General features: G+C 32.6%; 1 protein-coding gene across 2 annotated transcripts; it reads left to right on the top strand.

The window, feature by feature from the left end:
• The first annotated feature begins 14,701 nt into the window (after positions 1-14,701).
• Positions 14,702-17,982, top strand: LOC119672248. 2 transcript variants are annotated; one of them, XM_038083258.1, is made up of 3 exons: positions 14,702-14,816; positions 15,131-16,174; positions 16,322-17,982. In XM_038083258.1, the coding sequence occupies exons 1-3, from the start codon at positions 14,747-14,749 to the stop codon at positions 17,770-17,772; spliced, it is 2,565 nt and encodes an 854-aa protein (XP_037939186.1). In that variant the 5' UTR covers positions 14,702-14,746; the 3' UTR covers positions 17,773-17,982. The 2 variants fall into 2 exon arrangements, with proteins under 2 accessions (XP_037939186.1, XP_037939185.1); XM_038083257.1 differs by having other exon boundaries at positions 15,131-17,982.
• Positions 17,983-22,790: the final 4,808 nt, after the last annotated feature.

The following is a 22,790-nucleotide window of genomic DNA, read 5'->3' as shown; positions in this document are numbered from 1 at the left end:
TAATGGAAAATATGAGAAGCTTTTCAGAAAATATAAATTAAGTTGAAACTAAATTAATTAATAAAATAAATGATAAAATTAAGTTTTAAAAGGAACAATTGAGCAATTAAAACTTTAAGCAATTGAATGATTGAAGACTTGAGTAACGTTTAATGTGTAAAGTAACTAACAACGAAATATTAAAGCAATTTTAAATTAATTCTAAGTATTGAACTTTACTTTGAAACTAAGAAGAAGATGAATCTATTCAAATGATATATATACATTATTACTATAATTATATTATTGCATATGAAATTGTTAATATTGAGAAATTGATTGAAAAATTTGAAAAAAAAACTTATTATTTAAAAGTTTAAAAATTACTATAATAAAAAAATAAAAGCCAAAACAAAAGATTTGTTAATAGTTTAACACGACAAATGCTTGCTAGTAACGCAAAATATATGAAAAAGAAATAATTATTCTTTCTTTGTTGAACTACTTTTGTAACTTCGTTATTCATTTAAAGAAACCAATTTAATTTATTTTATATATTGTTTATATATCCCTAACCAGAAATGCTAAATTCATATTGAAACTCGCATTTTAAATGCTGTAAAAAGTAACTAAATGTTGAAGAAAAGAAACATTTGTGAAAGAAAAAGTAATATAAGCAACTCAACTCACTTAAAAATTAGACAAAATTGTTAAACTTAAAATAAAAACAAAATTATTAATATTACGTAGCCTTAGAGACACCCACTACAATTCCATATCCACCATTCCACACCCAACGCTCAACGCCCAACGCCCAGCGCCCAATACCCTGACTACCCTTAACCCTATCCATACCCTTTAATAATGTCCTTAAATAAAACTGTAGTTTAAATGTCTAAAAAGCAACATAAAGCAAACTTAAGACAAAATCCTATGTAAACTTACTTCACAACCACAAAGCGTATCCTTTTCGGGCTACTCTGGCGGCAACCCAAAAATTGTTAATGTTGCTAAAAGGAGTAAAATTTATTTGGTCAATTTATTTATCGTGTCAATTCAAAATTATAAATCTTTTTGTTCACTTAAAATGGAGCAGCTAATTTATAGTGAAAATTCCACTTCGTCTTAATCTGGCAATGCTCCTCGTACTCGAGTACACAACCGTTTCTTTGGAATTCGTAGATGTTTTGATCCTTTGAAGGCATCATTCATGCTTTGTTAATTTTTAGGAGTCAATTATTTTTTCAGTAAATTTATTTAATTAATTATTTACAAATAAAACTTTAAGTTTCTGCATATATATATATATACATATATGTATATATATAAAAGTAATTCTATATTATATTTATTCTATTTGCATACATATTTATAAATATATATATATACATTTTTATAAGTTAAACATATAAAAGAAATTGTAAAAATATAATAAATAAATGAACATTTAAAGCAAAATAGCAAGTTTTGTATATTATATTTTCATAATAAAGAAAATAGCGTAGAATGAAAAATTTAAACACAATAAAATTGTATTTTATTTGAAGTTAAACAAAAAAAAATCAATAACTATTTAAAAAATTCAATAATTATTCAATGGATCTCCACTAAGTATACATTGTCTCCAAAATAATACCTTGCGCCTTTCCATACGAAAGACTGCGCTAGAAATGAAAAAGGCTGGTAATGCTCCAATCACAGTCCTGAATTTGTTGAAGTTATTCCACAACGAGATCTATGCTAGAAGAGTGAAAGAACTCTCTACTGGTGTATCTCCAGGAGGTCAAGTTAAAGACCTAAAAGAACCAGTTCTTTCTTAAAGCTACGGTTAGGTGTTTTCTTCAGCAAAACATAGTTGTGAGCACTATATCTATGATTGATCATGACCTTTATTATCATCACAATAAATTGAAATAGTCGGAGACTGTCATGTATCAAGGAAGGATTGAGGGATGAGTTACTTTATCAATCTAGTATGCATAGTACACGTCATATATAATGATAAACAATTTATTTTCTAGCATATACAGTCCTTGGCACAATAGTGGCTTCAATACTTAAAAAACAGAATGTTAACTGTGCTTCGAAGCAGTTGGGATCTTTAGCAATTTTCTTTGTGACAATCCAAGTTTGATATAATCCAGGAGACGATTACTGGGTCGAGACTTGCTATCCTCCTCTAGTCTTACTTAGTTGTAAACAGCTAATAATGTCTCCGAAAAAAATATTTTCTAGTATATCCCCTCCTACAATAATGGCTTTATCACTTGGAAGGAAATGGGACATTCATTGTGACAATTCGGAATTGATTTAACATAGAAGGAGATTAGTGATCCCAAGCTTCCTGTGCCTCTCTGCTATTACTAAGTCATCAACAGCTCATAATGTCCTCTATTCAGTTGCGGTTGGTTTACAAAGATCATCCATTGTAACAGTGCTTCGCTAATGCCTAGGCTCTTAATATCTTATCTTGAGGCATATTAGTCTAAGAAATGCAAAGCCATTGATACTTTATTTCAGTGGCAGAACAGTGTTTAGGCCACTGGAGCTATAAGATCTATTGAGAAAGGCACTTTTTTTGATATAACTGAAACAGTGAAGATTCACTTATCAGCGATATTGCAAATATATGCCCCTATCAAATAACTACAATTGATGCTGAATAGCCTTTCAGATATGTCAGTATGCGTCTTTATAGAGATTCATTTGAGGTGAGCCTATTTTAGAACAAATATGAATTATTAAAGGTTATACCTAGTATATTATGAAGCGCGTTCACTAATTCGAAACGTAACTTATTTAAGTTGGTGTAATATTTTGAAAAAAAAAATTTGATTTTTCAAATTGGCAAGTTTTTTAATCTGAAGTTAATTATGCAATATATATACAACAACATACATTCCCAAAAAATCATCACAGTAAAGAAAACAATAATCACTAGTTTTACAACCTTCTTCGCAAATCTTCTTTACGGGCCGAAAAGGTTAACAGTACCAAATTTTCTTTATCTTCTTTGTAGTTATTTCACCGTATTGATAATCCCCAGTTTAGTCCCCTTAAAGAAGAGATAAATCCAAATACAATATTTAAACTGTTGTAATAACAGTTATTTTATGTTTAGGTAAATCTTCGCGTAATACTTTCAAAACGCTTTCCATCGAAAAGCCCCTCGCCTATTCAAACCCTCCAGTTTCAATGCGTCGATCAGTTAATACCATTTGATGTACTTTTATAACGTTTTGGTATATATCAGTAAATTTTTGCTTATAAAATAATAATATACACAACAGTAATTTAGACTATCTCTCCTGAAGTTCTTTTATCAAAATCAATTTACAGTATATACAAGGTGAGATGAAAAAACTGCAACAAAGTAAAACGCCATAATTTTTTCATTTTTTTTAAATTTTATTGAATGAAAGCAAAAAATGTCGGAAATAACATCAAATTTGAGAATCGGTTTAGATTTGTTCGAATTGGCCACCTTTGGCCCGAAAGTGGCTCTGCGGTATTTTGTCCCATTCTCGGCGAAGCGCTTGCTTGAGATGATCGACACTTTGGTATTTTTTAGTTCCAACCTTGCTTTCCAAAATACCCCAGGCACAATAGTCCAACGGATTGGCATCCGGAGATTTTGGTGGCCATTGTGCGGTGGAAATGAAGCGAGGAACCTCATTTCTTAACCATTCTTGGATGGCGCGTGCTGAGTGCGATGGTGCTGAGTCCTGTTGGAATGTCCAAGGTCTGCGGCCGAAATGTTTGCGTGCCCAGGGCTTCAGAACTCCCTCCAAAATATTTTCGCGATAGATTTGCGCATTTAATTTGACACCACGGTCGATGAATACGAGCGGCGAGCGACCATCGGCTGTTATGGCGGCCCACACCATCACCATGGCCGGCTTTTGAGTTGTGATGGCCAACCGAAGTTGCAAATTTTCAGCTGACCTCTCTGGCAAGTAAACACGATCATTTTGTTTGTTTACAAACTGCTGGATAACGAATGGTTTCTCATCGGAGAAAACCAAATTCGGCAGTTCACCACTTTCGGCCAAGCGAAACAACTCTTTAGCTTTTTCGAGTCTAACTTTTTTTTGCGCATCAGTAAGATCTTGCACTTTTTGGAACTTGAATGGCTTTAGTCCAAGCTCATTTTTCAATATTTGCCGAATGGCATATTGCGATATGTTCAGCTCACGAGCCATTTTTCGTCCACTGCGACGCGGATTTCGTTCAATTCGCTTTTTCACTTTTCGAACCATTTCTGCCGATGTTGCTGTTTTTTTTCGTCCACTTCCTTGACGTCGGGCTACGCTACCAGTATCATGGTAACGAGCGATGGTACGAGACACAAAACATTTATTCACTTCTAAATGCTGGAGGGCTCTAACGATAGCCACTTGTGGTTTTCCAGCCAAATGCAAAGCAATCACACTATCACGCTTGAATTCCATCACAAATAACTTTTTTTTTGAAAAATTCCCACCAAAATGCTTTTGTGCGCTTGTAAACAATATAATGAGCTGTCACTAGAATAAATCTGACAGCTGTGGGACGAGCGGTTTAGAAATGACAGCAGTCTGAAGTTGGTTGCAGTTTTTTCATCTCACCTTGTATATTGCTCGGTATTGATCCAGAAATTTGTACGCAAAAAAGTTGATCTCACATATTAATACTCGAGTTTATTACAAAAATTAAAATAATTTCAACACTTTTTTAATTGACCTAGGGCTAAAATTATTTCAGAAAATGATTAAAAAAGTTAGTAATATTTAAATTAATACAATTTTTCTTTAAAAATTGATCATTTTCTTTCTTTTCCCTATAAATGTTCACACAATTACATACTTTTTATTTTTGTAGCGGGAAATATTAGAGTTCTTACCATTCGTCATTCCATACATTCATATTAAAATAATTGCTATTCACTACATTTGAATTATTTACTTATACTTAAAAACTATTAAACTACTTGAGAATTATAACCGTCACTATAAAGCAAATGCCTTGTTAGCAAATTTGTGCCCTCAAGTTCTTTTTTATTATATTATTAATTATCACTTTCTCAAGTTTAATTGTATTTTTAAATCAAAAAACCTGCTGAATAAAGTTTTCTCTGACTAAGATAGTGATTACAAAAATAATTAAACTGATTGAGAATTGTAACTATGACGACATGAAGCAAAGATAGACATCTGAGCAAATACCTACAAATAAAATATCAGAAAGGTAGATTTATATTTTGCTCAATATTTCTTCCTTCTATTTGCGTAAATAATAATTACTTCTAGATATTTTTATGTAGTATATGTCGACATTAAACGAAGCCTGGATCAGTGATATCTACTGCAAAATTATTGCTTTGATTGTCTGTATTAATTTCTTCTGTGCAATTTTAAAAACTTAGTTAGTCTTACTCTTTCTATTTATAATAAAGTGCGTCTTAAGAGATTTTTTGCTGGAGAAATTGCTTTACAATTTTTAAACTTCAATATAAAAGAAAAAAATTTTATTTTATTGAAAAATTTTATATTAAAAAATTAATTTCCATTCGTTATGATGGGAATTTGTGTACGAGATACTTAAACATAATCATGTCTGACCTTAACTGTCAAGGGAATTAATAAATCCCTCTTCATTTTCATAATTTAATGTAATTTTCAATATTGATTTTGTAATTCCGACGGCTTAATTGTACTTAAGCGCCAAGCTGTCACGTATTAATTGATTTCCAAACACTGCTCCAGAATCCCCCAATTCGTCGGTATGAATTTAATTCATGTTAACCAAGATACGAGTATGAAATGTGGGAGTGGTTCATCAAACAGCATGCAATATATCGCCTGAAAAAAATCGAAATAAAAACAAAAAACAAGGTTCATTTGAATAAGGAAAAATAACCAAAATAACCGAAATACACAAAACGGAAACAAAACAAAGAAAAACACTCAAAGTGCACTTGAAAAAAAAAAGTGCCGCACTGTTTTTTACGTGTGCTTTGATGTAGCACACCGATGGCGCCCAATGTCTTCGGTTTCCTTTGTGGAGCAAGTTTGTGTATGGCTGTGCTGCTGGAAGAGATTTGCCTGTTTTCTAAACCGAAATAAAAATCGGCCACGGGCCCAAACTTCACAGAACCCGCCGCAGCAGCAAACAAAACCCACGAAAAGAAAAATCATAAATTTTTTTCTCCACACAAAAATCAAATCAAACGTGAAAAATAAGTTTTTGCTGTCCTTAATGTCGCCATAAATTAAGTCCTGCGAAAATATGGAAAGTAACTGTGGAACTATGGAGCTGCGGAGCTGTGGAGCTGTGGAAGGCGAAAGAAAAGCAAGCTGGCAAAAATATAAATAAAAATAAATTTTGTAATTTTTTGTGTTTTGTTTATGTTGTTTTTCCTCAACATTTTTTAAACTTGCAACTTTGTTGTAAGTTGGCAGACTTTTGTGTTCTTTCACTTCCGTCAAAATATGACACTTCAGAAACAAAAACAACTGCAACAACAATTAAGTTCTACCAACAACAACAACAACAACACAATAAATAACTACAACAACAATAACAACAACAACAAAAACAATAATAATAATAATAACTGCAGGACGAAGTTGGAAATTAACGAGGGTCACGCCAGCTACTCACTTTATTTATAAGGAAAATTTTAAGCTGAACAGAAAACAAAATTCCAGAATTCCTCAAAAAGAACAAAATTAAGAAATTTTAAAGAAAAAACTGAGAAAAATACTCAACTTTGACTTCAGAAATTATTACAATTCCAAAAAAAAAAACTAAGAAAAATATCTATTGAAATCCGTTTAAACGCATATCTCGACTCGGTAGCGGATTTGCTGATTTAGAATCGAATATCTCAAAATACGATAAAGACTACAATTGTTTTATTTTAAAGAATACTCAATATACGATAAAAGACTATAATTAATTTAAAGATATTAACTTCATTATCTTCCCTAGGGGTAAGAGTGGTCAATGACGATGACAACACCAACATTAATATATCAACATATCTCAATATACGATAAAATAATATAATTGATTTAAAAATATTAACGCAAATCTTTTAAAGAATACTCAATATTATTTTAAAGAACTACGAACAGTTTGGAGTCCCTAGAGGTAAGGATCGTCAATGACGAAGGCAACACTAACATTAATAACTTAACCTTAGTAGAAACATAGTCTTTATTTCAGGTCAAATATCTCATTATAAGATAAAAGAATAGAATTGATTTAAACAATTGATTTAAAGATATTACCTTAAGTCTTTTAAAGAATAATATTTTTATTTAATAAGATATTTCAATTGATTTAAAGACAAGCTTTTTAAAGTACTAAGAACTGTTCTGAGTCTTAAGGATGGAAAGGGTCCTCTGGAAAGGGAAGTTTTTTAGCATGTCAGCGATTAGCACCAACCGCGCACTACCCATAGAAAGACGTTTCTGCGGGTGTGTAGACATTTTTTGTTCCTCAGCTTCGAAAAAAAAGGGTGGTTAATGATGAAGCTTAAATTAATAGCTTAATCTTAGTAGATACATTGTCTCTATAGAATGTAATGCAAAGTTGAATATTTTAGTCGTTTTGAAAAGGTACGTGTAGTAGTTTACAAGAAATTCAATCAAAATCGTATTGAAGATTTTCGGTATGGATCTGAAACAAGGCTAGTAGAGCTCTGCTGGTTTTAGTGACAACTTAACTGGGTTTTGTGCATAGACGCCATTACTATTTAACCAAATAAAATACTCCAAGCATGAAAATCAATTTACGCGGTTGATAGCCAGATTATTTTGAAGGATCCGCATTTGGATCTTTATTTATTAATTCGTAGATTTTCATTGCAGAATGTCTTAACCTTGCCAGGTCTGAGTATTTGCAAAGGAAGTATTTGATTCATTTAAGCTGACTTGGCTTTGCCATGATTTTAATTACTGTGAAAAAATTTTTTCAAATCCTTTAGATTATTGGCAGAAATTAAATTTTCAACAATTATTTAGTGAAATCCGTCAATGTAAATATATTTTTAATAAATTTATGCAAAACACAGGACACCATTTTCTTTACCGCACACCGCAAGCCACTCACATTTCCCAGTGCGTAACAGGTGAATATCATTTAAATCAGTTTTATTCCAAAATTAAGTTGGTACAAATCTCAGTGGTAGGCTTAGTGGGTCTGGTATGATTGGAAGGCAAAGTCCTTTCGCCGCCGTAGACATTTTTTGAATATTTTATTTTTTATTTAACTTCTTTAGCATTTTTTCAATATAAAAGCAATTTCAAACAATGCGACGCGATTCCATTGGGAACTGAGCCCTAACGCACACTCAGCATTGTACGGCCATAGTGAGTGGATAAAGAAGATGAAGCGGTAACCTATGCAAAAGTTTAGGCAAAGCAGGAAAAAAGGGGAATCGTACTTTGTGGATTTGGATGGTTTTGGACGGTTTTGGACTTAGACTGTCGTGTGGTGAGTATTGTCGGATGCCGGAAATCGTTTTATATGTACGATTTGATTTTTAATATTGTTGTTTTGTTTATTTAAATGCTCGACAGGAAGGAAGTCGTGCGAAACAGGCACAAAAGGAATAACTTACACGACTGATAATACTGCAATTGTTATGCATAAATTCCGTGCTATGCCGCGCCCCGCCGTGCCCAGCCGTACCGTGCCTTTCTGCATACTTCAAGACAAAAATTATAAATTCCCAAAGAATTCGAAACTTTTTGGTGTGAAATTTTTTCGTTCATTGAATTGCGTTAAATATACAAAATTTTAATAATGTTTTAATTTTATTTGCTGCACGCCACTCAACAACATTGAATTGCCATCAGGGCACTATGACAACAAATTTCATGGCATTACGCCATTTGTGCCTTTATTTCACTTTACGATTTTTAACAAATTTTTGTTGACGTGTTAACATATTTTGTTGACATATTTTTCGCATTTGTTGCTTCACTAAAATCAAAATATACACATAACTTAAAAATTTGGAGCCCCCAGTCTCGCTCAATCTCGCCCAATCTCACCCACCGAGGCACATACACAGCTGCCGCCTAGCACACACATGCCAGTTGTCAACAGAATTTTCACGTCAAGGAATCGGCAACAGAATTGGGAGGGACTCCTCATAAATAAAGCAGTGATTTTTTCATAGTGTACCAGTATCCTGACTCCCTCTTGATGTGTTCGCAGCATCATAAATGTTTGGATGCTGCGAACGATGTTGTGATGGCAGCAAATCCGATATTTTTCCATAAACGTTGCACTGTCGCTTGTCTGCATTGTTAAAAAGTGTTAAGCAGTTAAAAGTTAAGTAAGTTAACAGTTTTTAAAGTAGAAAATTTCAGGAGAGGTCCTTATGGAAATTACGCTGTAAATACTATTTGTGTCTGTGTATTAAGAGCTGAGCATTTACAAAATCTTCTTTGGATACGATGCTTTGAGACATCTTTTTATCCAGAATTGTATGGAATTTCATTAAAATTGAAGGTAAATTATGCTCAAAGTAGATTATGCTTTTAAATCTGATCCTTCACTGTACTACTCTGTATTTGTAAGTCAAAGAGAGCTAAGAATTAATGGCATGAAAATATCTTTAATGGTTCTGTATTAGAAGAAAATGAAAATCTCTACTTAGGCAATGTTTATATTTAAGACAAAACAAGGATCATAGAATCAATGGCTGCGCGTGATAGAAACATGCTTCAGATTCATAAAATTAGGGTTATTAACCATGCATATTAGGACTAGAGATAGACCGCAGAATCGACACATTTCTAAGTCAAGTAGTTGAAGGATCTACAGCATTTAGTCAAAGAGTTAAAAAAAATTAAAACAAAACGGAGATCACTGGATCAATGATCGTGAATATCCTAAATAATGAAATTATGATGAATAACCGTGTATATTAGGACAAGAGATAAATTTTAGAATCAAAACCTTAACATTATAGAGTACGGCCGTTAGTCGAATAAATTAGGGAAGAGATAGGCCGCAAAATTGTTGTTCTAGAATCCACAATACTAAATCAACTATGTACTGGAATGGTTTACAATATTCAGTCAAAGGTTTTAATTTAATTAAATGTCAATTAAATGAAGTACTTATATAAAGCTGTAAACTTTATCTGACATATATTAGAATAGTTAGATTTTATAATAAATATATAACGTATATAACGTAACGTATACCAGTTAATATTTGGCTATTGGTGTCTATTTCCAATATGTTTTAGCCATTCAGTTTTGTGGTACCTACAAATACGGTAATCATGCGATAAAGCGAATACACTCTCTACCAATATAGATATAATTAAATTGGAAGTTTATCAAGACATATAGGAAAGGATTATAGTTGCGAAAAAAAGAAAAAAGACCGTTTCCTCTTTAAGGATTATGCTCAATGTAGGTCGTAGTACAAAAACTTAAACAAAGCAATTAAATTGATGTTCCCGTTTACATATGCCTACCGAAGATTCCTTCTCAGTCAATCAAACAAGCTCTGACAAATCTTATAAATAAAATTTAAAAGTCCACTTTGACTACCCAGACTAATAATCAGTCAATGCTTAAGTATTTGTGTTCATTCAGTTGATTCATTCAATTTTTTAATGCAACTTAGTGGCTTTAATTTTTTAAATGCAATTCTAGAAAATTACTGACAAAATAAACTCAATAAACACTTACCAGAACAGTACAAATTTCGACGATTATGTGTGGCGTCAATCAATTTTTCATAGAAGGTTTGTAAATATCGAAGCCCTGCCAAAAAAAAAGGATCAAGGATTTTGTTTGTTTATTTGTCTATTTCACTAGACACACACTAGCAAGTGGCGGTGCAGTAAAGTGCATGGCATTAACTATTCCCATTACTGCAATTGCAATTACAACTGCAACTGCAACAACTTTTATTGCAATTTCGTTTAGCTTGGCCTGCATGAATGAACCTAGGTATGAGTATGTAGAACACAACAATTGTTCAGTGCACACCGACTGAGTTCACTAGACGAGTTGTAATCTACTTTCGAACGCAAATATACTAACTCCTCGAAAAAGCACATAGGATGTGACATACCACCCATACCCTGCCACTCAATACAAATGACAGTCATGCATCTATTTGGTTTTATGATTGTTTTGGTGCAACACGGGCGACTCGGGCGACACGGGCAACATCGACTGCCACTACGACAATGAGGATGATGTCGGCGATGACGACGTTTCCAATTGTAATCATTACAAATGCAGCGAGATTAATTTTTAATTTTTCAATCAATTCTAATTCAATTTAGTTCAATGAATAAATTCGCTTGTGTCTGTGAGTGTAGCTTCGAGTACATATCCATTCGTAGTACCGCATTCTGCTACCTATTGTGCTTTGATATCCTTTGTTGATATAACGCCAAAGTACGAAAAACCGTTCTAGCTAAAAACAAATTGAAATAAATTAATGCTTGTCGTCTGAGTGGAGGTATGAATGTAATGAAGTACCTAAGACTGTGATTTTACATGTACTCACATGTGTGCTCATATGTAGATGGGGAATGTAGGTAGCTATATAACTGAACAAATATGTTCTGGGAAAATTTTTCAATTCCTTCTTAAACAAATAAGTCACATCACTTAAATTACAAATCGATTACAAGTGAAGCAGTCTCTGTACAAAAAGTATTAAGCATTTTGTAGTGCTATGGTAATTCTATTAAAGTTACAAGAATGTGAAAATCATATTATTCTTATTATATTTGAAGTCCTTCAACACAGTTTCTTTATTGAGCATCTAATTCCAACTGTGATGGTTAAAGAATATTATTCAGAGAGAGGAATCAGAGTAATAATCTTTACTTTTCTTTCAAACTTCTTCAATAAAATTCAAACCTTTCGATTTTAAATTTGCTGAGAACTTTTAAGAAATCTCTACGTAACCTGATTTCAAATGGGTTACTGATACGTATGGCAACAGTAGAAGAAGTAACGTTGACCGTAATGACATCTTGGCAAAAAATCAACCAGAATTTTTTCTCGAATGATGTACATAATATATAATATATGAAATTCAACAAAAAATTCTTCTTCATGGCTAGCAGTACTTGAGGCTTTCATGTCAATTTTTGGCGCTGTGTGATGGATAAGTTTGTTTGCATCTTCTATTTTCGACGGGTAGATTATTTCCATAGAAAGCAACAAGTTTAGTATGCCTTCAGGAAACTGTTATTATTGTTTTGTTATTAAACATACACTTTATACAAAAAGAGTTAGAAAGCTTCTTCGCCAATGTTGCTATCGAGGTCCCTTAGAGTAGCTGGTTATTTTCTCTGAACTCCTCATAAGATAAAATTGTATTGAGACTGATATATATCAACTACATTTTGTTGATAGTCATACTGACAGTTTGATGAAGTATTCACCACGACTCAGAGTGACGGACTGGGTGTCAAAATATGACTTATTTAAGGAAAGGTTTACTGTTAAATGTAACCTTATTGTTGAATAGTTTTATTATTATTTTCATCATTATGAAATTAATTATGCTTTATTTTAATACCGTGGAAAGCCAAAATTATAATTCATCAATTTACTTACAAAGGCAAGAGGGTTTCCTTCTCTCCTTATTTGTCTTAATGAGGGCTCCCTAGCTGTAAGTTACTTCAACTAGCACCAACAAGTTAACTAGATGGATTTGTATGCCGTGGTAAATAATATATTGGCTCTGTATAGTTAATATATACAAGATTTCTTTTCACTTTTTGTGGAATTATTGAGCTTCCTTTTGTTCCCAGACATGTAGGCTGCTTAAATATTGCGGAACTAGGATTTCAATCCATTTCTTCTTTTCTCTTTGTCTTAAAGCGGTAAAGTAAGCTGTTGTGGTATTAAAAAAAATATATTATTTTTTGTGTAAGGAGCAGCTTCTCATACAGTATATATTTTAAAGAAAGAAGATATTACTTCCCAGAGAACTACTAGTTCTGCTAGTTATTTATTATTCAATTTGGGTTAAGGTATGAACATCCCTAGCATTATTTATTTTTTATCTAGCTAGAGCATGTAATCTTGAATTGGTTTTTTTACAGTTATCATATCCCCCTTATATGGATCATAGATCATAGATTATTTCATATTTAATAAATACATAGCTAACGCCATGACAAAACGTAAACTATATATGTGCACAACTTGAAGTAGTGAACCTGAACTTTTGGATTAATGGATGGTGTGATGAGTAAATATTACAAAATATTTTTTATGGCATCAAAAATTTCTACAGAAGTGTGAAGTTTTTTGGAGTTAACATTCAAATCGCCATGTTTCTGAGAGAGACGGATGATTAAGATTTACTAGAGCACACTTCTTAGTATATAGTATAGTCTTAAAACTCCTATTTGAAAATATATACATATATAGAATAAAATATGCATTATCATGCCACACGTCCTTGCTAAGCACTTAACAAAGTCACTTGTGGATAGACATAATTTGAGTATTTCCTGCCTAAATGTAATTACTTTAATTAAATGCATATGTATGATTGATATATATTCTAGTTCAGCGGAACATATTATTTTCTTTGCATCCTTAAGTAAATTTTGTAATATTTTTTGAATGAAGTGCAACAAAACTCAACTTTTCATGCTTGCAAATATTATCTGCGCTCCATTGCAATGTATAGAACCTTTAAAAGGCAATAGAGCCACTTTAAATTTTCGACTGAAGTTGTACAAATAGGAACTTCCTGATTTTCTATATTTCATATATCATACGAATACATAACAATTACATGCATTTTCCATCGCCTCTACTTCACTTCACCGCGTCTTGCACTGAAGCCTTTCGCACAGAAGTAAAAGTGCAGAAAAGTAAAAGTTTGTCTACACGAAGGCACTCAAAAATTCTGCCATTGACGCCAAAGTGGCTCCACGGAAAAGCTGAAAAACAGAATTTCGAAAAGGAAAAATGAAAGCTGAAATAAAATTAAAGAAAACATATCTGAAAATAGAAAAGACTGCATGTAAAGCAAAAGTACAAGTCAGCTTGAGTGGTTATTGTGCCAGGTCCTTGATGCCATTTCGAAACACCCAACTCGGATGCTCATGCACGTGCAGTTGCAGCAATTTACACACATGCTATGCAGGCACAAGGATACACAAGGATATATACGTCCATATACATTTTTTAATATACCATTTTTTCTTTGTTTCTTTCCTGTTGTATATTTGCTTTTCATATTTTCTGAAGTAAAGAATTCTAATTTAAGTTGCATACAAAAGAGCCTCTTCATTGTCAGCAGGACTAAAACTGTTGTTTTTACTGAGTGGATTTGTCTTCTAGAGCCTTTTGAAAAGTGTGTTACAGAAAGTGTCTATAATTTCATTTATTAAAAAAGATTACAAAATGAAGCCTACAGTTGAATTTTTAAAAAAAGAGTTAGCTCATATGCAGAAAATTGAATAAAACATATTACTATCTCATCCATAATATCATTTAAGAAATTCATTTAGGTATAAGAGCTTGTTATTTACACTAACACACTATATATAGAAACTCCTGTTCCTCAGCTTTATTTTTTGCACTAATCAAAATATAAACATGCCATGACATTAATAATATATCTTTTTTTATTTTATCCAAATAATTTTAAATCATAATAGGCTTAGTTTTTATAAAAAATCTGACTTAAAAATTTGAACCATTTCTTTAGCAAAAATAATTCCAAAAGTTACTGTCTCCTAAGATTAATCTCCATAAACAGTATGTGCTGTCGTGGTTATATATGTTGTCTTGACATGTTAAAGTCGGAGCCTTCCTCTGATTCTGAATCTGGTAAGTAAAGTTAAGGAGCCACACTACTGCACAGGAAAAGACAGAGTAAGTATTTAAAGGAGACGACTAAACACTCATTTCGGAAGTTTATATTAAATGCTTAATAATCTATTACTAATAACGTGACAAAGAATTGCTCAATTCTTTTAATTTTACTACGAAATTTAGCTGTTTCCCTTAATTTTAACTTTAATCTTTCTGAAAATCCGACCGACATCACAGTGTAGAAACTTTTACCTGTAAACTTTCAATGTATCAACTATTTTTCATCAGTCACTTTACTTAAAAAGTATTAACAATTTTTTACATTTCAGATAATTTTTATGACAGAAGGGATTCCAATAATCCAAGTGAACCCATTACCACTGCCAGAGACAATTCTCAAGCCCTTCGTCAGAACCTAGCCTCCAGTGATGAACAGTTCAAGGCAGCCACTTCTGGTACTAACGTAAAAGTAGAAGTTCATGATAATGTTATCAGAATTATTGGTCACTTTGATACCGCAACTGCTACTCAAGATCTGAAAGCCAAAGATTCTGAAACTGTTTCACGTGATGAGGCTCACGAATATCAGTTGAATGCTATCAATCCAAAAGATAAAAGCTCATGCAGAAGCCTATTCGATAACTGTAATGCGAATAGCTGTCTTTGTGAAAGTGATAGTATTCGATGTGGGGAGCTGAAACCTATTGATGTTTCAAACATGGCACATGGTGTAGTTTATGACAAGAATCAAAATGGGGTAGTTCCGAAAGAACAAGCTATATCCACACAATTCTTTGATAAATATGAAGCTAATAACTATATGAATGGTAGCGAAGTACATCGATACGATACGATTGTTAATGATATGTGTAGTCCTATAAAACAAATTAGAGCACCTAAAGAGGAATATATTGCACCCAAATCTGATATAAACGATAATGCTAATACTACAGAGTTTAGTGAGTTAGAAATTGGCAAGTCGACTCCAAAAGTTCTTTATAATAGAGATGCTGTTGTCACAAAAAGTGTTTTTGAAATTGAGAATTGTGCAATATATGAACCAGTGCTCGATGAAGATTTGCACGCATCAGCCAATCAAGAAAGTGAACTTAACTATAAGAAGGTTGATAACTTAAATATTCCTTGGATTGATGACCCAAAAGATTTTAATATATCTCTTACCAAATCGCATAACGCTCAGAAAATTACAATACAAAGTTGTTTAGATAAAAATAATGCACCGCCCACCGAATCAACTTGTATCGATCATCCTTTTACTTCTGGTAATGACACCAATCCTTTTATGGTTAATACACCAAAAGATATGGTGGTTAGTTTTCCGTTAAAAGATATCTCCAGTTTTGCAAATAAAAGTAAGGGCACCGTATCGACTAACCCATTTAAGGTTGACAATTCCATTTATGATAAATATGTTACTACCAGTTTTTTGGACTCGCCAGCTAAAGATGTCAATATATTACACAATGTAACTGAACCAATTTGTCAATGTACATCCACAGGTTTGATTAATACACATCAGGCTGATAATAACCGTAATGAAAGCGATGTAGTCGATGCTCAGTTAGACTTATTAGTCTATGATGCTAGCACAACAGACGATGGAAGTGCTTACAGCAAAATCAATGCTATGGATCCAATTAATATAAACGTATGTGATCTTTTGATTGATATATCTCAATTTGATAATTACTTTAATGAAGAACGTATTTCTACACAACATAGAAATGCTTATGAAACATCTGAAGTTGGATCTTGTGGATTGCCAACTGATAATTTCGTTGCAAAAGTTTCCAGAGTAGATAATTCTTTAACCAAAACAAGTGAAATTGCTGCCGAGATAAATTCGTTAAATGAACTTGGCAGTGCCATTGATTTGTCTGTATCTACCACTCAGGAAGACACAATCAATTACACAAAGACTGAGGATATAAACATTCCATGGATTGATGAGACAATGCAAATAGAATTCATTGCTGAACAATCATATACAACCATAGAGGTTGGAATATGTAGTCACTCAGATAACAACAAGGAACTTAACATACATTGTAATGAAAGTTTAGAGTTAATTAATCCTTGTCCTGATAGTTTTTCAAATGTAGTAGATGCAGAGCAATATACAAAAGAAAATGTTTTATTGAAGGATATCCCAATGTTATTAGAGAACCGATGTTCTCATGAACAAGACACACATGCAAGCTTGATTGATATGGATGAGACTGTTGACTGCCTTACCCAAAATGAGATTACCAAAAATGTTGAAAATTTTTTTAATGAGACTGTTGGTTGTAGCATATTAAATCCTACAATTGCGAATAAACACGACATAACCACAAAATTAATTGATGTGTATGGCATTGATAATAACCTCAATGAAAGTAGTAAGTACCACATACTAAACTCAACTGAATCTGATATGATTGATTTTTCAAGTCCTGTAAAATTAATAAATACACATAAAATACATAAAGTATCATGTGTCATACCGGTTTCGGAAACAACGAATAATTCCGAGTCTGCTGAGTACTGCGAATTAATAACTGACAACCTGGTTACAGAAGCTACTGATACTTGTATTAAAAAAAGTCTCATTGAATTTACTGCAGAGGAGGAACTGAATTTACGTGCATCTACCATATGCAAAGATACAATCAAAAACGTACAGATTAATAACCTAAACAAACTATCAATTGGTGATATAGAACCACTCAATTCGTCTGCTTTGGAAATGTATATACCTCAGAATGATGCAATAAATAGACAATCAAAAAAAAACGAAAACCTTGACATGATTCGTACTGAGTCTACTGTAGTTAATACGCAACAGCCTGTTATAGCTAATTATATATTAAAGGATATTCGCATTGAAAATGAAATAAAATTAGTGAATGCTAAAAATGCTACAGCAAAAAACTTAAAGGATAGAAACGATATTCCTTATATAAATTAAGGCAATCATTTTTCTGATATTTCAGAAGTAGCGAATATCATACCTGGAAGTTATTAGTTAACTAAAACTGTTAAATAAAATTTAAAGGAACTAGAAGAAAGAATATATCAAATAAAACAATGAACTGGGACAAAATTCGTTTCCGATGTTGGATATATTTTAAATTTAAATAACCACCTCAAAATATTTTAAACACAAATAGTTTTTATATTTTAATTTCTTAGCCTTTTATTAAAATAATTCTTAAATACTGAATCTTTCTTTTTGCATATTAGTCATCGCACTAATTTATCAAGTATTCTTCCATAAATGCGGATCTGGACGTTGAAAGCTATACATTTTTGCCTACCAGACAGCATGCTGGGCTTATTCCAAAAAGGAGTCACAATATACAACCAGTGTTGAAAGCCTATCTGCAATCAAAATAGGTAAATACGAATATTAATATTAGTGTGTCATAAGGCAGTACTCTCGGGAACATATTATATTTGAAATATATATATCAGGCATTCCCACAAGTAATTGTCTTCGTCGCTTTAACTCTTGCCGATGGCAGTGTAATTCTAAGTAATCATAAAAGTGTCTTGAAAGCTGAAAGACAGCTTTTATATCACTTTTGCTGGAAAAATGACTAGTCGTATGCTATATCAAATCAGTGAATGTCACATACACCCTTAAGAGACGTACCTCACCAGCAATTGCAATGAACACGGTTTCAACACTTCAGCAACATCTCCTATTTGGAGATTAACTTAGATGAGTTACATGTTTCTAATACATAAAAAAGAAAGTCCAAATTAACTTTCAAGCTGTTAAAATGGCTTCTTAACATCCAATTGTCTTAAATCTTACAGTATAAACATTATTATCGTTGTCACAAAAATATGATAAAAAACAAGGTTCATCTTTTAGAGATCAAACTTGCTTTTATAGACTCTACACTTAATCCTAAGAAATCACACCGTCCGCCCGAAACAAGAACTTAACGAACTATATTATTTATAACTATTTTCACACAGAATTAAGAAGAACCAAGAAGAACTCATAATAAGTTCTTGAGATTCCAATATAGGAGTTTATTTTTCAATAGGTTGGGACATTGTTAACACTTGAGTTTAGTTTAATGCTTTAACATAAGAAGAGAGATTATAGTTAATAACACTCTTTTTTAAGTAAGCTTAGTGAATTTATCTCTAGTCAATTACATTTGTCGGTAAAGTAGCTCCTATACTGATATATAGTCAATATTTCATGATATTTGAAATTAAAGAAGCATTATAAAGATAATGATTGCAGCACGAAGAACCTTTTTGAGCTCAATTAATAAAAAATCTTTTAGCAGTGTTCACACTGGATAATAATTATACATGTAATTAGTAAATATATCACTTGAAGCCAAGAATTGTACATCCAGAAATATTTTTAAATTAGAATTTCAAATTGAAAAGTTCGAACGAAAAACATTATATATGAATCTTAGATAATAAATTTCACTGTTTTGGTTAAATTAACATTTATAAATAAAAATGAAATTAAAAGCAATAAATTAAACTTAAAATATTTGAATTTACAAGAAAAAACGAATTTAAAGTTTTTCTTTCTTGAAGTTGACTTTTCTTGGAGCTGGCACCGCTGTCTTACTCGTTTAATTCGTTTCAATTCTTTTGAGTATTGAGTGCCATTAAAAACATTTAATGCACTTGGAGTATCAATAACATGAAAGTTCTATTCCGTGAATACCCCTCAACTGTCTATAGCCTCGCCATTGTTCCGTTCGGCTCGGTGCACTGCTCATACCCGTGTTTTCACAGCTGAGACATGCCAGCACTTGTACCGACTAAATCCTCGTAAGCTAAGCACAACACCAGGCGTCGTTACAGCGAAGTAATGTATTCTCACCCACCCGGGGAGCCCCAGTTCGATTTGTTCATTCGAAATTTTGTTTCATTTGCTTCGATAAAATACAATTTAACAGGCATAACAGGCATGTGTATACATTTCTGTATTTATCTATATGTAGTTGTGTAGTGTGCACGTATGCGTGTATCTGTCCTATCAAATGCAATGTTAATTTGAATTTTGCTCTTATAAAATATCGGAATTGCTATAATAATCTTTGCAAATTATTTAGTTTGGCGTATTCGATATGCAAATCGATTTCAAATAAAGATACCCGCAATGGGCTATTTTGCGAGTAAATGATAACCCTTAAAGACTACCCGTATTGTGTAACGAATTAGAGTTATTATAGAATTAAAGATCCTGTGCAAATGTAAAAAGAACATAAAGTTACTCAAGGCCTTTATGCCGCTTCTCTACTAGATTACAAAAAGAGTAAAGATTTAATTAATTATTTTTCATTCTCATATATAGCTTCTAGGTCAGTCAATAGTTCAACTCACTAGAAGTAGTTACATCCCATGTTTAATTAGGATTTGAAAAAAATATTTCAAAAATCATTTTCTAGATTCTCATGCTTCTATGTTTTTCTGTCTATAAGTGTGTTTACTATATGGAATTAATGGACATCTTCTGACAAATGAATTCGAAAAAAGACGAAGACAGTTCTATATCACTAAAGGTTATGGCTTCTATTCCTTTGAAATATATACCAGGCAATACAACAACAAAATAATATTATGCAACACATTTTTATTTTTAGAGGAGCTAATGGGTATCATCATGATAATCTGAAGAGACTCTCTTAAAATAAACTGAAACGGTGATGGACGGCTGAAATATTAAAATTACGGAAAAATACTGCATTTGCTAAAGAGAAGGCATTCCATTAAAACGAATGAGCATATTCATCAGTTAAGTACGTTTAGAAAGTATATATATGATATAGAAGTTCTACATACATGAACATCCAATACCTCCAAAGGCGACAACCTATATCTAGGTTATTAACCGATATAATAGCTGGGTTAAAATCTGAATCAAATATTTTCTCCAATCAATGCAATTAAAAAGGATCTCTGTAGACAGATGGCAGTATTTACTGAATTCTGACCTATTGAAAAGCATAATTGGAAATCCCTTAAAATATTCACTGTCATAGATGCTACCAAAAAGAAATAAATTATTTCCCATTTTCTCTATTCATGTCTTGTTTATAGTTTTCATAGGTAAGTCGCTCTTCAATAGTCTTAGGAAGCTAACTAAAATCTATATTGTTTGAATGTTCTTAAACCGCACAGCATAATTTTACTTTGCTGATTTAATAGACAACCGGACAACTCAAGGAAAGTCTTGTCATTAACCAACCAACTAGCGAACGAAGAGAAATATCTTACTGAGATCGGTGAAGTAAATACATTCGATATGTTGACCCAAGTTCAAAACCATTTTCGAATATTAATTTATACATTTGTGTTAAATTTTATTATTAAAATATATACTTTCTTTCTATTAACTGAAAGTTTTCAGATTTATTGGTCAATAGAAAATTATAAAATTTGGCAAGATTGAAATTAATTTCTGTCTAAGTGGGTTTTGCCATAGTTCTTGCAAAAAACTTTCACTGAACACACACTTTTTTTATTCAGCCAATTAAGTTAATCTTAATCAATTCAGCAATGGGAGGTCAGGAGAGAATTGTTCTTCTTCTTCTTCGTCCACTGTGCGCTAAAATTAAACTAATCAAAATCTGTTAACTTCGTAGTGGCAACCTTAATTATTGTTTAAGTGATCAATGAATTGGCGACCTTAAGCTTTCCTCTTCTTTTCTCGGATTTCCCTTTTTAATATTTTTGTTATATTTTAATCTTTTTTCTTTTATATGTCAATTAAGGGTCAGTTAACTAGTTCATAATGGCGTCAGAAAAACTTTGATGAAGTTGATGTTGACGATGATGATGATGATGTTTGAAAATTTTCCACTTACTCGTAGTTCAACTTACATAATTCGTGTCAAAAAATCTTGAAACGAGTTAGAACGGAAGTAAATGGCGAATGACGAAACTGGATTAGCAAGGCAGCAGGGAATGAAGAGTTGCCGTTAAGTAGTAGCAGTAGTCGAAGTGGTAGTAGTGGTAGCAGTGGAAATTATGAAAGCAGAAGACGAACTGGCCGCACTGAACCAATAAGTTCAAGTTGTATGCTTTATACGCTTGTGCTGGCGGCAATCAAGTTGCCAAGTGAATGTGTCAGGAACACGCCCGAAACGCCATAAATCTTTGTTTCATTTTTGGCACTGTTGATGCCCGAGCCATTGCCGGTATCGCTCGTTGGTGGTAGGAAGGCGGTGTAGATATTAGGTTGGCAGCAGTAGGCATTCGTTGGCCACTAGCTGGCCGCTCACAACCTCATCACTTGCTTCCTTTTCGAATATAATGAATGCGAATGAAGTGTACGGGTACATCGTGTATATATTTTTCATCATAAATCATTATTTTGCAATCACATACGCGGTATAGTTGTGCCTCGAAGTATAAGACACTAACCAGAACGGTAAACTATAGAGCCACTGGACACAGTACATCGTAAGCCTTAAATGTGCAACCCAAAGCTAAAGTTTGGACAGCATTTAATTTTTGGACGAGAAACTCACTCAAGTGGAAGACACACCAATGAATCATATTTTGACCTGCAAGTCATATCGATTGAATTTTAGATGCTCTATTAGAGAAAAATAAAATTGGGAAAAGGTACAAGCAAGTCATAAACAACGACGAGGATTTCTTACTTAAATTATTTAATACGCATCAAAAAATAAAAAAATAAATTGAGGAATGAATTAAATCCACACAAAAAAGGAAAAATAAAGTCGAAGTTTGGCAGACGTTTAAGATTTACACAACTTCACCGATAACGACGACTTCGCAGAGAAAAACTTAAATTGCAATTGCTTAAGCGTATCGCATTATTTGACAAAACTTTGGGAAAGCAATTTGACGTTAGGTGGATAAAATGGCTCAGCTCTGCAACCAGGAGATTGAGGAGGAGGAGGAGGAGGAGGAGATGGAGAAGTACGGGCCAAGGAGAAGAAATTGGAAATCAGCTCGTCGACGAGATTG

The sequence above is a fragment of the Teleopsis dalmanni genome, chromosome 1 (assembly GCF_002237135.1).
Source record: "Teleopsis dalmanni isolate 2A chromosome 1, ASM223713v2, whole genome shotgun sequence".
NCBI classification, from domain to species: Eukaryota; Metazoa; Arthropoda; class Insecta; order Diptera; family Diopsidae; genus Teleopsis; species Teleopsis dalmanni.
This window is presented reverse-complemented; position numbering and strand designations above follow the sequence as displayed.

Excerpts from the sequence above, each read along its gene's own strand:
- LOC119672248 (XM_038083257.1), top strand. The coding sequence starts at position 14,747 with ATGTGCTGTCGTGGTTATATATGTTGTCTTGACATGTTAAAGTCGGAG. Across the intron at positions 14,817-15,130 it reads TTCCTCTGATTCTGAATCTG|ATAATTTTTATGACAGAAGG; the intron begins GTAAGTAAAGTT and ends TTTACATTTCAG.